Genomic DNA, 15,755 nt, shown 5'->3' on the forward strand with positions numbered 1-15,755 from the left:
ATGTGTTAGCCAGCTCGAATGATATGTGCAAGGCAACTGGAAGCAAAAGACGATGACACATGGGAAAAGTTGGCATAGCTGACCAGGAGAGTTTGACACAGTCACTGTCCTTCCACGGAGTTGTCATTCCTACAAAAGACAACCTAAATAGACTGAACATACAACTGGAAGCTGGTTATACATGTTGCAAAGAAAATAAAAATAGCTACGAGGAAAATATAGCCACAAAGAAGTGAATCATGAAAGGTCATTTCAGAAATATTACTCGGATTGCGCTTTTCTCTTCTGAGTCATTTGCAAATATTGTTTTCAGAGGTGACCCAGACAAAAAAAACAGGGCTCCTTCCTGGCACCTTTTGCCCAAAATCTTTATACTTGTCTTAGAGGAAAACCCATTTTGTAAGGCAACAATGTTTACTGATGTTTATCTATGTGGCAAGTGACAAAGATTAATGAGGTAACACATTCAAAAAGATAAAACGCTGGTCGGGCCACAGATGGAGTCCTGTGTGCAGTTCTGGTCACCACGTTACAGCAAGGATGTGAGTGCACTGGAGAAGGGTGCAGAGGAGGTTTACCAGGATGCTGCCTGGGCTGGAGGGTCTGAGCTATGAGGAAAGATTGGATACGCTGAAGTTGTTTTCCTTGGCGCAGTGAGGGTTGAGAGGGGACCTGATAGAGGTGTATAAGATTATGAGGGGCATAGATAGGGTAGATAGGAAGGCACTTTTTCCATTAGTGGAGGGGTCTATAACCAGGGGTTAAGGATTTAAGGTAACAGATAGAAGACTAAGAGGGGAGTTGATGAGAACTTTTTTCACCCAGAGGGTGGTGGGAGTCTGGAACTCACTGCCTGAAAGGGTGGTTGAGTCAGAAACTCTTGTAACATTTAAGAAGTATTTAGATATTCACTTGCGTTGCCATAGCCTCCAGGGCTATGGGCCAAGTGCTGGAAAATATGATTAGTGTAGTCAGGTCTTTGTTGACTGGTGTGGACATGATGGGCCGAATGGCCTCCCTCTGTGCTATAAACATCTATATGAACCTTTCAAAGGCATAAGCTAATGTCTAAATGGAGAGAGATTTTGTGCAGGTGTTCTCACATCCTCAGGACGTCACAGTGCTTAAAATATAAGGAGTATTGTTAGGGAGCAAAATGGAGCAGTTAAATTGCATACAAACAACAAGGAGCGAAATGAAAGCAAGATACTGCAGATGCTGGAAACACTCAGCAGGTGTGGTAGACTCTGTGAAGAGAGAAGCAGAGTTAATGGCCGGGATATTAAGGGTGGTGGTGGCCCAGTCCACCAGCCAGAAAGTTGGGGGAGCTCTGCCTTGGTTGGTCATAGAAGCTCCAACTGCATTTTGTGCTCAGCAGACAATTAGCTACCCGCAGTCGGGACTCCTGTCCCTTTGAGGGGCAAGGTCCTGCCCCCTAAGAGCTGCCAGCCAATCAGAGGGCAGGCACCTCTTTAGGCTCAGCAACGTCACCGGTAGTGGTGGTCACTGCTGGGACTGCAGCAGACCAGGAGTAGCAATAATAGATGAAGATCGGCCGGGTCGGGCTCACCGGCGAGATGGGGTGGCCATTGCTGATGGTAGGGGTTGGGTGTTTTAGTGGGGGGGGGTGCAGTCCTTGCCACTGGGGGGGCAGGGGGTCCTTTTGTGGACCATAGGGTGCCCAATCAGGAGGGCTCCACACTGTGCTGTAAGAAGACTGCCAGGGCTTCCCTGGTGGTCTCCGCACACGGTGAAGTGCCCATCTGTTGCTAAAATGCCAGTGGTGGGAAGAACCCTGTAACTGGCCACTTAAGGTCCTCAATTGGCTTGAGTACAGGAGGGCCCTCTGCCATCTTTCTTGCCACTGGTAAAATACCAGCGATGGGAAGGTGACAAGCATGCCATCCCCTTCCCCCCACCCCCCCACACCTCCCCCATCAATCTGCCTCCTAGCATGCTCTCTGGGGCTCCGTAAATCCCAGCCAACATTTCACATCAATGCCTCTCTCCACAAGGTCCTGGTCATCTTGTGTATTTCCAGCATTTTCTGATTTTATATTAAATGAGGTCAACTCTGTTATTGATGATGGCGATTATTTGGGTATGAGAGAAAAACAAATGCCAAAATGCTGTCAAGTTAAAACTAGACACATCCCTCCAGTGGGTTTACTATGATTAGGCTCAAACCTTCTTAGCTAAGATAATGAAAAATCAGTGAAATTTCCTTCCCCCTATTAACTTGCACTGTAATGCCTGCACAAATGGATGGGATTTTCCCTAATCACAATGCTGCAGGAAGCTGTTCACATGCGGAGATTTTTACCAAAGTTGCAGAGAAATCCATGGGACCACATGGAATTTTACACTATGCCAAATATTACTCTGACTTTAATGGAGAGTTTCCTGATGGGTAGAATAGGTTGAAATTGCTCCCATGGGGCAGTGTCTAAAGACAGCATTCCACCTGACCCCATGCGCTTCTCACCCAGTGAGTTGGACTAAAATTGCGCCCACCCCCCTCCCCCCCGCCCACCCCCCACCGCCTCCCCCCACTAGCTGGTCTCTCATATGAAGCATGAAACTTGGATGATCGAGGCATTAGAGAGCTATTGGATTTGAGATTAATCCCACAACATGCAGCATCACTTTCAAGGGAGAAAATTGAGATGGAGGATGGAAAGGGTTTAAGAATGAGAGTATGGGTACATGTGCCAGGTGTTCTGTGGCCTGTCAGTGTTTGCAGTATTCTGTTACAGACAAAGTTGAAATTCTGGCCTGACAGCAAAAACAATGCTGGATCTACAGTCGACTTCTTGAGGTCACATCTGAAATGACCTGTCATGAATCACTTGCTTCAAGTTATTTTTATCCCCTTTGCAAAATAAGCCATTAGCTGCCATTTGTACGCTCAGTATATTTAGTTTGTTTTTGTTAGGGATGGGATGTAAAATCCCGAGTGGGATTGTGATGTGTGCAGTTGGAAAAATCTAAGCCATTGAAACAGAAACATTCTGCAAATAGTTTGCAGATATTCAGCATGTCTGCTTATGCTTCTCTCAGATCAACTTTTAATACCAAATAGAAGCTGAACCTTGGTAATATTAGCTAATTAACGATATCAATCACTATTTAATACTCAACAAATTTAGGTAACTGAGATGTTGCATTGTCGTGACAAAGGTGATTGAGATATTTAGTTAATGAGATTAGGCTATGTCATTATAAGCCTGAACCCCTCTGAATCCTGTAGCTGGGAGAGGGATAAGCAATGGTTGGGCCTCAGCTAGTTGGTGAGGAGGCTCATGGAAGGCAAGTGAGAAACTGTGGTAAAGTGGAGTACTATATACCTTGAAGAGAATGTAGTTAGTTGACCATGTGACTGTATTGACCAATTGTTACACTGCAGGGGCTTCTTGGGTAACTGTATATCTAGAGCTGGAGGTGATTGAAGAAGCACATTTGGTGTTAGTGCTCTGTTCTTAGTTCCAATAAACTACCAGTGTCAGTCCAGTTAATCAGTCTCTCTGCCTGTATTGTTTCAAGCACCAACTAATGTGTTAATATCAAGGGCGCAGCTAGCATTCGCCAGACAAAGTGAATCTGATAACCAAAAACATAAGAGAAACTATTTTGTAGTGAGTGTGCCAGGGAACAAGTCTAATGATTGGACAAAAACCACGATAATGTTCTTTGTATTCTCAAAAGTGCTGCAAGTTTGTACGTGGTCTACTGCACCCAAGATAGAACGTGTCTCATTAATGTATCTTTGTTAAAGAATTGGCAGCCCTGCAACATTTACCTTCTTGTGCCATTTACGTTGTATGTTGTATTGGTAAACAGAGCAAGTGTTCTTGTATTGCCTCCAAAATGAATATGCTCCAAAGATTGCTTTGCTTTTTTATGATTTCTGCAATAATCCAGAATTTTATTTCACTCATTGTTTTAAACTATTTGGCAAACCTTGTGCACCATTTAGGAATTGTGCTGGTAAAGTCAAATTGCCTCAAGCAGGTGTTGTTTGAGTCACTCACATCATTGACAATTGGTATACTGTGCTGCTTTTGAAAATGTCAGTGAGAATACTGATTTGACACATTTGTACACAGACAGCTCAAGGCAATTTCACCGTATGAATTCTGCTGGGTCACTATTTTATAGATGTAACCTCAGCAGGGAGATTGCACCTACAAACTTGAGTAGGCCCTCAAGCCTGTTCCACCATTCAGTTGGATCATGGACAATCTGTACTGTAACTCCATTTACCCACCTTTGCTCCATAACTCTTGATACCTTTACCTGACAAAAGTCCATCCGTCTTAGTCTTGAAAATTTTATTGACCCATGTCAGTAGGTCAACCTCCCTCTTACACTCTAATTCCAGAGCCAACAGTCCAAGTGGGGTAAAATGGTTAAGGCTCACAATTATGCGTTGTTTTAACTGTTTATTGTTCCACCAATAATATATAAATGTCAGTGCCTTCAATTTCAATTAACACCCACAAGCACTATTCTCTTTAACACTCTCCAATTTTGAACAGTATTCACCCTGACAGTGATTCAGGGAAGTATGTTCCAATTCTGCAGATAATCCACCGCCATGGTTATCCTTCCCAATCACTCCCTTGTCTCTAAACACACAATACTTATAGTACATTAAAAAAATCATACCAGTTCCAATGATCGACACAACTCTCCCCTTTCCCCGCCCACCCTGCTTTCTTTGATTGTTACATCTTAAATCTTGTACCAATTTCACATCCTGTATTTGTGAATAGTCTATTAACATATTAAGGTGTTTTGATGGGGAACATTCTGGGTTTATCAGCATCATCAGATTGGTGAATGAGTTTTACCCTAAGGCAGTTTTGGAATTAACATTTCCAAGGGAGACGGGTGCTAACCAGATGTAATAGAACCACAGCCATTAGCTTGTAAGTGCTACTTACAGCTTGGCCACAGGGGTCAATGGTCAAGGTAGTCACTTAAATCTGGACAAACACATACCATTGTGTGGTCTCATTGCATCAGCTATCTCTTGGTTATATATTCATGAAGTCACTTTATCGTGTCTGTCTGGGTAAATTAGTTTCAGCCCCCAAAATGTTTTTAAAAAAAAGTTTAGTTCAAAGTCTCGTTGGTTCCGGGGATGCGAAACTCGTATTTCTGATTGTTCCCTTATAAACTGCCTTACACTCCCTTGACCTTAAATGTCGACTTCCTTTAAATTAAATGCCTTCTTGCTGAAGGAGCGGCTACACCGGAACCCACAGGGTTTTGAGGGAGCAAATTGCAGGTTTTCATTACCCTCCTGGGGGAGGGTGTGGGGTGGAATGGCCTAGCTCGAATTTTGAGCTTATACCCTCTTGTTATGGATTTTCTGTATCCTACCAAAGCCTTTAATCATTTTAAATACCTTGATCGGTTCACCCCTCAGTCTACTAAACACGAGGAATACAAGACAAGTTTATACAACCTATCCTCAGTCCTCAACATGCTGTGTTCCTCCAGAAACCTGTAGGAACTGAGGGCCGCTCATCTCTGGGCAGCTGAGTCCTGACAAGCAGCTGCTCCGACTGGTGTGACACGAATGTTACTTGCCACATGTCAGCCCAAGCCGGGCTTTGTCCAAATCTTGCTGCATTTAAACATCTGCTTCAGTGTCTGAGGAGTTGCGAATGGTGCTGAACATTGTGCAATCATCAGTGAACATCCCCACTTCTGACCTTGTGATGGAAGGAAGGTCATTGATGAAGCAGTTGAAGATGGTTGGGCAGAGGGCACTACCCTGAGGAACTCCTGCAGCGATGTCCTGGAACTGAGATGATTAACCTCCAACAATCACAACCACCTTCCTTTGTGCTAGGTATGATTCCAACCAGCGGAGAGTTTTCCCCTAATTCCCATTGACTCCAGTTTTGCTCGGGCTCCTTGATGCCACACTCGGTCAAATGCTGCCTTGATGTAAAGGGCAGTCACTCTCACCTCACCTCTGGAGTTCAGCTGTTTTGTCCATGTTTGTACCAAGGCTGTAATGAGGTCAGGAGCTAAATGGCCCTGGCGGAACACAAACTGGGAATCAGTCAGCAGTCATTTGGGCTGAGTTTTAATCACTGCAGTTATTTTGATACATTTTGTGCAGCTAACTTAAAAAAAATTATTTAAAACTCAGTAAGCAAACTTATATTCAGTCTTTATGACACATGTATAATTGTTGGACCATTAGGAATGGGTTGTTAATGAACTGTGCTAATTTCTTGTTTATAGTTGCTAATTAATTTTAATTACAAAATTTATTTTCCTCAAGTCTACTAGTGTTGGTAAAGTGATGCATTATTTTCTGAAAAAGGTTTTTACACTTTGCTGTGACAAGCAGGCAAAATCCTATTTGAATAAATTTGCATTTTACAGGCGTAACCTTAATTGTTTCTAAGATCACTAGTGGATTAGCCATGGCATTGCTTCTAGTTAGCAGGAAAGTGGACCATAATTTGCTGTGACAGGACATCTGTAGCACTTGCTGTTAGTTAGGCTTGACCTTACACACTTAGTGCAATTCTGGGACAATTCTGCTCTGAGTATCGTAGGGGGCACGTTTAACCCGCCCGCTGCAATGGTGGCTTTTCACGCCGTATTGTCCCCTTTCTGCCTCAACAATTATGCAGTCACGGGAAACACACCATTTCACTGGTGGGCTCCCTCCCATTCACCCACCACGCCGTCATGTTGCTGCCTCCTCAAGCTGGGCTTGAGCTTTGAACTGCTCCCGCACACCCTGCTCTCAATGCTCACAGCCCAGAACTGCTGCACAGAAAACATGGCCCCAAAAAACAAGAAGACTGCAGCCCACCATTTTTCTGATGTGTCCCTGGAACGCCTTTTGGATACCATAGAAGGCTGTCGCGATGTTCTCTACCACCACACTGGCCACAGGAGACCCATCAGTGTCACCACTTTGGCTTGGGAGGCGGTGGCAGTGGTGGTCAGTGCCAATGCTACACAGAAGGGGTTCACCATCCAGCGCAGAAAGAGGATAAATGATCTCATCCATGTTGCCAGGGTAAGGCAACCATCCCATCACTCTAAACTCACACACACTCACAAGCCCATCACACATTCACTGGCATCTCACTCACTGCCAGCTCAAGAGACATCACCACTTGCTCTCTGACACACACCCTCACATGTCTACCTGGCCTCATCCCCTCTGGAGACTGCCTCCTCAGCCCTCACCCTCTTGAGGCCACTTGCACAGATCAACATGTGTCCCCACACACACCCTGGGATACCGCCCACCCCCCACGCGGTACTACCCTCGTCCTGCAGCCTCTTCCCTTGCCTGAGGCCACTTCTCCCCTTCCCCGAGCAGGCCCTAGCCCTGCAGCCATTGAAAATCCACACCCGCCTACGTCTGGCCTGGTAAGTAGAGTTCTGTCCGTGAACCCCCCTAAAAGTGATGTGGTGCTGCCTGCGAAGCCTGGCGCTAATGACCACAAGTGCTGCCCGAAGCAAGGTAGGCAAACAAACCTCGAAGTCCCGAGTGAAGTGCAGCCCACCAGGTGCACGTCGCTTTATGTTCAGTTGTGAAACACGTTGGCCGGATGGTCCAGTGTGGGGTTTATTCTGGCGGGCAGGCAACATAATGAGATACAAATACATTGAAAGTAGGTTCCTGACGTTGGATGGCGGGAAACGCAGCCCGTCATTGACGGGCAGAGTGGATGTTTGAAAACTGGCTTCACGATGGCGTAAGACTAATTTTTGGCCTTCTCGCCATATTGTCTGCTCATGCCCGCCCATATTGTCTGCTCATGCCCGCCCATATTGTCTGCTCATGCCCACCCATATGCCCAGCACCAATGGGGTGGAAAATTCCTGCCTTAGATTTTTTTAATGTCTTGCGTGGCAAGTTGCTGAAAGTATGAGTTGATAACATTGCAGTGATGCAACAGCACAAGAAACTTTGTATCTCTTAACCAATCAGATTGAAGGACTTTGAAATTAACAGGACAAGCGCTGAGGAGGAAGTGTAAGTTAAAGTGGGTGAATTCGATATCATCGAATTAGTTACAGCAAGAGTATTAAAGTCAGGGAAGGAAAGATTGGATTGAGAGGGAAAGAAAAGAAGAGGGAAAAGTAAAAAAATAAATTATACATTTTTAAGATTATCGATGATTAAAACCTGATGGACTGAGATTCCACACATGTAACAGTTCATTTTCAATGGCAGGGAGGTTAATTGGTGATAATTAACACTTATCGTGCCATTAAAGGATGCATAGACTTAAAATGATGACTTAACTATCTGTGGCGAGTTTAGTTTGAATTTACCATGGTAACACATGAACTTTGTCATTCAATGCATTTCAAAACTGAGGCAAACAACGAGATGCTATTTTTGGTGAAGCTAATGATGGATCAACATACGGAATTTTGAGTTTAACCGCATCTACCCCTCACTCGAGGTTGCTGTACCGTTTGCATATAAATAAAACAACATGGAGCGCCACTGGTGTCTCCATTTATTTTGACAGCAAAATCTGAGTTTATAAATTGTTTCACAAACATGGAATCATTAACACACAATGGATTTCTACTGCCACTTAAAGCTGCAACTGTTTTTAGCATGCACTTACCCTTTAAGATCTCACTGTCTAATTGTTGCACATAGGCACATCCTGATGCTAATTAGTGTTGACAAGGGAACTTCCAGATTGATAGATGTTTGAATATTCCAGATTCCAGGTTCGAGGTCAGAAGAAACCAGTTTACAATAACAGTATATTATTAGTACGTGTGATGTTTTAATGTACAATGGATTGAAAATTTTTAATATTTATTTTTAAGGGGTTTAGTCTGACACTGCCAGCTTTTCTTGACTGTTTTAGTTGGTACATAAAGTATATAATTACTTGTTGCTGTTTTATGTACCAGTTCCCAGCCTACTACAGTCTGCCCTGTACCCTGTAATAAATATAATTAATCATACTTTTTTAATACTGTATAGGAATTTTAATGGAGCATAATGCCTCCTGCTAGGTGTAGCTCGTTAATTACATATAAACAGTGTTTAATTGTATGCAGATTGTGGGCATTAACTGGGGATTCACTTCCATATATATAAAAGCAGAGTAATACCATGGTTGTTGGGTTAGGAGGTGCATGTTAGTAATGTGTGTCTCTGCAAATAAATGCTTATGAAAGTGTTCTTATAATAGTTTTTCACCAATTAATCTCTCAAATGCTATGTACAGGATCTCCAGCTCCAGAATAGATAGCACCTTAGACCATAGATGCAGTAATGTAGTGGTTATGTTACTGGACTTGTAATTGAGAAGCTTCCACAAACAAACCAGGGCAATTTCTAAGATACTTTACAGTGTTTAGTTATGTTACATGAACACAGGAATAAAACTGCTATGGGCATTTCCACATTAATACTACACAATTAAGCAATTTTTCACTATCTAAATGAGTGAGTCAAAATGTAAAATAAAGATCTTGAATTCTCTGCAATTGTCTGCAGATTAATCCTAAAACCATTAAGTGGATTTATGGTTTTGAAATTTTCAGTACAATAAAAGCATGGTACAATAATGAATGCTAATGCAAAAGATATAATCAGTAGAGACTTTAAATTGACTCTCAACATTGTGTAAAATATCAATATTGTTAACTCTATTAGCTAGAAGCTGACAAGCTGCTGATGTTCGTAATGTACAATTTATCCTGACATTTCAGGTTCAGGAAATCAATAAATCGGCTTTCTTTTGGTGGCTCAGCTGGTTATAATGGGGAATATTTGAATTGTGTGGAACAAGATGATCCTAGCTCGCAGTCTATGCAAAGTTAGCTGCTGTGCCATCAGGACCTGCAAAATTGGCTTCAGCACTCTGGTGTAGGGAGGAAAAAAAAAATCTGCCCTGGTAACTACCACCGACCATTTAGTGACTACCGCTGGCTGTTCAGTAATTTATGCTGGAAGTACATATGTGATTATGGGGTAAGGGCAGAATCCGTTGTTTGCGCACTCCACCCCCACACTTTAAATTGTCGACTGAGGCTCAGACATGTAGAACGGGCAATAAATGAGGAATCAAAGGGTGACTTCAACCTGGAGAAATAAAAAGATTTAAAACTGTCAGAAGCTCAAGTGAACTTTGGAGAGATCTGATCACAGGTGCTCTTTTTCACTTTATTTGTTATTGTTTTCCAGATGATTCAGACCAGCAAGATGCTGATTGAATCTGCTGATGCTGTCTACGTGAAGATAATGCAGGCTCAGAAGGCTGGTGAGTGCCACTATCACCACTGCATGTGTAGACTACATGCTGAATACTCAGTTAATGTGGCAAAGTTGGAGAATGTTGGGGTGAGCTGGTACACACAGCTAAAAATGAATGGGTTTGTGTGTCCTCTTGCTCAAAATACTTGGTCTTAGCTGGGGGCTGATGAAAGAGATGGCACACTGCCCATGAATAAGAATCTGAGGGGAACTAATATGCACTCCTGTCGCACAGCTCAGCAGCTGGTTCTTCAGAGTGTTCTGTTATAGCATGAGGAAGAAATCTAACTTCAAAGACAAATGGCATTGGTGGGTGTGTTTGACCAGCTCTAACTGGATCTCTGGATTTGGCATGTTTTATAGCAATATGATGGGCAGGACTGTGGGTACCCTCAAATGGGCAGCTTCATGCCAAAAACTGAAGTTGAACTGATTAAGTTGGTGCCCCAAAACATTCTGCTGTTCTATTTGAAAAAGAAATCTGCACTAAATGGGGGAATCTACAGCTAAAAGTGCCACAGATAAAGACTTTTGTTTTTTTTAAAAAGTCACCAGCTAAGTGCCCCATTATGACTATTTTGTTTTTAAAAAACTCATTTTCTGCAAGGAATTATTTGTTTTGTTGCTGAGTTTACAGAGCAATTCTCAGTAGTGGGTTCCCTTTTAAAAAACTGAAACATTGTGGAGTTATGATTAACATCCCCTTCCTATAGACATTGAAAGAAACACTTTGTGTTTAAGCACTAAATGTTACCAACATCATTAGGAACTGCTTTGCAGGATTTACTGAGCACTGCACTGTGAATGTGCCTTCTTAGCTGCCCAACTCCCTCACACTATTATGCAGTAAATGGCTTGAGGCATATTTGCCAGAGGCTTTTATCGACATACATACATTGAAAACAACAATCAACCGTAGGAAGGACGTTAAATCATGATCATTTGGCTTGTAATGGTTCTTTTAGTTACAGGGCATTAAGTTATATCTCACTGCATGCAATATGACTGTACCCAAATCTTAGAAATAACTGTTAACTTACAATAGATATAGAAAAGCTTCAATTCTTGAATTCTTTTGAAAAAATTGATTAACCCCTAATGGCTGAAGCAGGTCACTAAAATATGAGGTTTAGCTGGACTCAAATGGTGTGAAAATGTTAGCTCCAATTAGGAGTCCTCGTATTTATCAGGAGGTTAAAAAGACTGGTAAATCCATGTTTGAAGCTCAGTAGATATACAGCATGGTGTGGCACTGGGCTACAGAGACCAAGAAAACTTTGGTTCAAAATCCTGTTGAGGTAGCCAGTTTACAGTTAGCTTCAAGATTCCTGGACCTGGATTGGGGAAAATTGTCCAGGGTTCTTGCTTCTTTACCACACCTAGAAAGTCTGTTGGTGTGGACATCAAATGAGGGTACAATTAGATGTGGCTATGATTGCCTCTCATGGTCATATAGACTACTACTTTGTGCTCTGAAGTTTCTTCAGTGGGACTTGAACCCACAGCCTTCTGATTGGGAGGTAGGAGTGTTATACACTGAGCCACAGCTGATACTCACTTCTACAAGAATAAGAGTGATTTGAGCAAGATACCTGAGGGCTGCATTGGTGCTATAATGTATCATCACCTTCAGGAGAGGAAAAGGTGGAAGGTGTGTATCTAGAGAGAAAGTTCAAAGATGAGACCAGTCTGAGCCTTTATCCTGGGATATTTCTTGAAGCAGAAAACTTATTTTCATGTTTTTGTCATGGAATGTGGGACTTGGGGGATGTACTCATCTGGAGTGCCACAAGATCCTCTGTGTTACATTAGGATAAATCTGTACCATCATGAGTACCTTTTATGGCTTATTTATACTGAGACCTAGTGCCAAAATTCAGTCATAATTTGGACACTTACACTGGGTGGAGAGGTGGAGAAAAAATTACATCACTGCAGGTCCTGCACTCTGCTTGTTGCCTCTTCCAGTCTGACAACTGTACCCGTCCAGCCTATTATAAGACATAAATATTGGACACACACTTTTATTCATTCATGGGATGGGGGTGTTATTGGCTAGGTCAGCATTTATTGCCCCTCCCTAATTGCCCTTGAGACCTGCTCAGCCATTTCAGAGGGCATTTACAAGTCAACCTGTGGGTCTGCAGTCACATGTAGGCCAGACCAGGTAAGAACAACAGATTTCCTTCCCTAAAGGACATTAGTGACCCAGATGGGTTTTTACGACAAACAGCAATGGTTTCATGGTAATCATTAGACTTTTAATTGAATTCAAATTTTACCATCGGCTGTGGTGGGATTCAAACCCAAGTCCCAGAGCATTACCCTGGGTTTCTGGAGAACTAGTACAGTGACAATATCACTGTGTCACCACCTTCCCACATGTGTAGATGTGCAGCCAGGGTAGGTTTTGAGACCTTATTAGTTTGATTTTCAAATGACGATAGTAATCCTAGCCCTCCAAATTGACAGCAGGACTGGGCCATATGTGGTGATTCTGGCTTGTCATAAATGTCCACATATGATTGACTCAAATCCTTACTAGGGTGAGACCCATTTCTTCAGCCAGTGCTGATCGGAACCAGATAGTCAAAGTTGTTTACAGTGAAGGGTGAAAGGTTGGATTCCAGGACAATCTGGTTTCATCCAGCTGCTATCAATGAGGTAACAGGGTGTGGCTTTTTCTTTCTGTAGCTAGAAAGATTGGTCAGAGGCAGTGGGAATAGACCATCTGTGTAGAAAATACCACTGCAGTGACATAATTAGAATAATTATGGCTGCACTCCACATACATGATATCACTGCAACAGAATTTAATAGTGTTACTGCTAGGGAAATTCTTCATCAACCTCCTTCTATCAAACATATAACATTCAGATTATGGGAATGAGGAAATAATGAGAAGCATCAGGAATGTACAGTATCTCCCTTCACTACATTTCAAATCAATTAGACATTCCATTGCTAAGTGACTGAAATAAAACATTTTAAAAAAAATCTTTAATCTGAAATATATTTTGACAAAATAGCGTCTGGTAAAGCCTGGTAAATAGCCATTGTTACATAGAATTACAACACAGAAACAGGTCATTCAGCCCAACTGGTCTATATTGGACTTTCCTCCTATCCCCTTTATCTAACTATTAGCATAACCTTCTTTGCCTTTTTCCCTCATGTTTAAATGTCTATTAAATGGGTCTGTGTGTTGTGCAGTGATGGATGTGTGAATCAAGACTACATTTGTAAATTAATTTTCTGTGTCGTTATTACACATAAAACCCAATAAATTATCTAACAACTAAAATACTATTATAATTATCAAGCCAATACTCTTAAGATCTTTGCCAGGAACACAAAAGCTGATGTAGCTGCATCTCAATATTTTTTATTGCAGGGACAAAAGGCAAAATGTGATTTTATTCTTTACTTAATGTGGGTAAATACTTCTTAATGTCCACATGAGTAAAATTTTTAATTCATTGTTCTTTTTGACCAAATGAGAAGCTCCAGGCATAAGGCATTGCATTATAGTTTTTATAAAGAATCACTTATTACACACCAGAAAAACTTAAGAGTCAAATAATATCTACAATCCTCACAGTTGGAAGCAAAGAAAGTGCAAGATATTTGTAATTGCTTTAACTAATCTGGCAGCGTTTCGAATGATCTTTGTGGATAATAGGGTAAGTTTTCACTGTGTTCCATAATGTAGTGTGAGAATCAGCAGCACATTACATCCCCCCTAATCTTTTATTTCCAATGAAAAATAAGGGCTGGAATCTGGCTTTGCCAGGGCAGGTGGGAATGGGAAGAGTGGTGAGGGGTAGAGGGTGGGGAGGAGTTTCAAAAACCTGATTTGAGTCCTCAAAACCTTTACTACAATGTGTATGTGTTTTATAGTTTGCTCAGATTATCAGTGAACTGTGCATGTTGTAGTCTGGAGCTATGGTAGAAACTCCAACTTTCTTTCCATCACATGGCCGACCAGGAATCTCTCCCACTCTCAGCCATTGACACGTACTGGGAACATTTGCAGATTGATAGTCAACTCATTTGGCCACATTATGAACACATCTTCCTTGGCCTTCAAGTCCTGGATTGGGACTTGAACCCAGAGCTTCTGGCTCAGAGGCAGGGGCACTATCCCGCACCAGAAGGCCTCCTTTACAAGAATGAGATAATTTAATCCCAGAAGAAATCAAACTGGAGTGAAATCAAAGCGTTCTTTCTGTGAGGTAGCCACAATGGGAAGTTTGGATAGTGGGAGGACTGCACAGTGGCTGAAGAGAGCAGGCAGCACCTTGGAGGGTGAACAGTCTCACCCCACACAAAAGTGACTGTGCAGCTAAAATAAATGTAATGCACATGATCTGGTGCAAGATCCCTTACGTCCCAAGACTTTTCACTGTGTAAAACAAGTTTTCAGTTCTCCCCATGTTGCACCAATGCATACCAGACTGTTTGTTTGGGTCTGGCCAATTCAGCATTAAAAATTGCCTTCTTCCCCCTCCCCAGGATGTTAACGGCATCTCAAGGAGTTTAATGGGCTGTTAATTGGAGGCGAGCAGGTTCCTCATTTCTCCCTCCCCGCTCCCCCTCTCCCATCCCTTTGAAAATCGGAATGCATCCCAGGAGTTTTAGGATCCGGGAATTCCCTCCAAGGACGCGATTTTTAAATAGTGGCCAGACCCAGCTGGCATCTGAAAATCTGGCCCTTCATATGTCTCTCAAGATGAAACCAGCAACCTTTTACCTTTGACCCCATCCTTGCATTCAAGACGATTCCTCATAACAGCTGCTGACAATAATTTCAATAAAAAGATCGAATGCCTGATACACTAAAACCTGCATCTTGAATCTTTGTTGTATTTGGGTCAGCACAGACCAAGCATAAAAATTAATTTCAATCATGATAAATTGATCCCTGGAAAATATTTTGGATGCCTGCCACTCTGACTTCTGGATGCCAGAAAAATATTGCACCTTTAGACTACATTAACAAGCTACTGTTCTGGATTTTTTTTACAGTTAAAATGATGCTTAGAAGCAAAGCACATTGACAAGATATTAAAGAAGGCTTATACATGAGAACTATAACAGTCCAAAATCAGCTGAACCTTCTCTCTGGTGCACCTGACATGATACGTTATATGTAGATTTTGTGAGCTATGTGGGAGCTGGTGTGTGTTTTTTTTTACCAGGGCTGAAACATCACTGATCTAAAGCCAATTCTCTTGAAACAAGCAGACAAACAAAACATTAACAGACTTCCTACATTGTCAAGCAAAGGGATAATATTGTATAACTGCCAGCTTTCCCAGCTAAATACCCTGCCTGTTTTTGACAGTAATCAGAAGTTACATTTTCGTCTGGCACGATGCTGCACTTATTAATATTTTAAACATGCTGCCCCAGCCACCAAGAAAATGTTATTTTTCAGCCAATTTGTGGACCTGTATTCTACCTATTTCAT

General features: G+C 42.2%; 1 protein-coding gene across 4 annotated transcripts in view; it reads left to right on the top strand.

Annotated features, from left to right (window-relative positions):
* The window catches only part of LOC144667787 (inactive phospholipase C-like protein 2), a 218,258-nt gene that overhangs the window by 168,352 nt on the left and 34,151 nt on the right, over positions 1-15,755 (top strand). For 3 of the 4 annotated variants that reach the window (XM_078529238.1, XM_078529239.1, XM_078529240.1), the window contains exon 4: positions 10,214-10,289. The exons of the other annotated variant lie outside the window; for it this stretch is intronic. In XM_078529238.1, the coding sequence (XP_078385364.1) occupies positions 10,214-10,289 (76 nt within the window). The remainder of the gene's footprint in view (positions 1-10,213; positions 10,290-15,755) is intronic. 4 annotated transcript variants of the gene reach the window in all.

Source organism: Cetorhinus maximus, chromosome 25 (assembly GCF_964194155.1).
Source record: "Cetorhinus maximus chromosome 25, sCetMax3.hap1.1, whole genome shotgun sequence".
In the NCBI taxonomy this organism is placed as follows: Eukaryota; Metazoa; Chordata; class Chondrichthyes; order Lamniformes; family Cetorhinidae; genus Cetorhinus; species Cetorhinus maximus.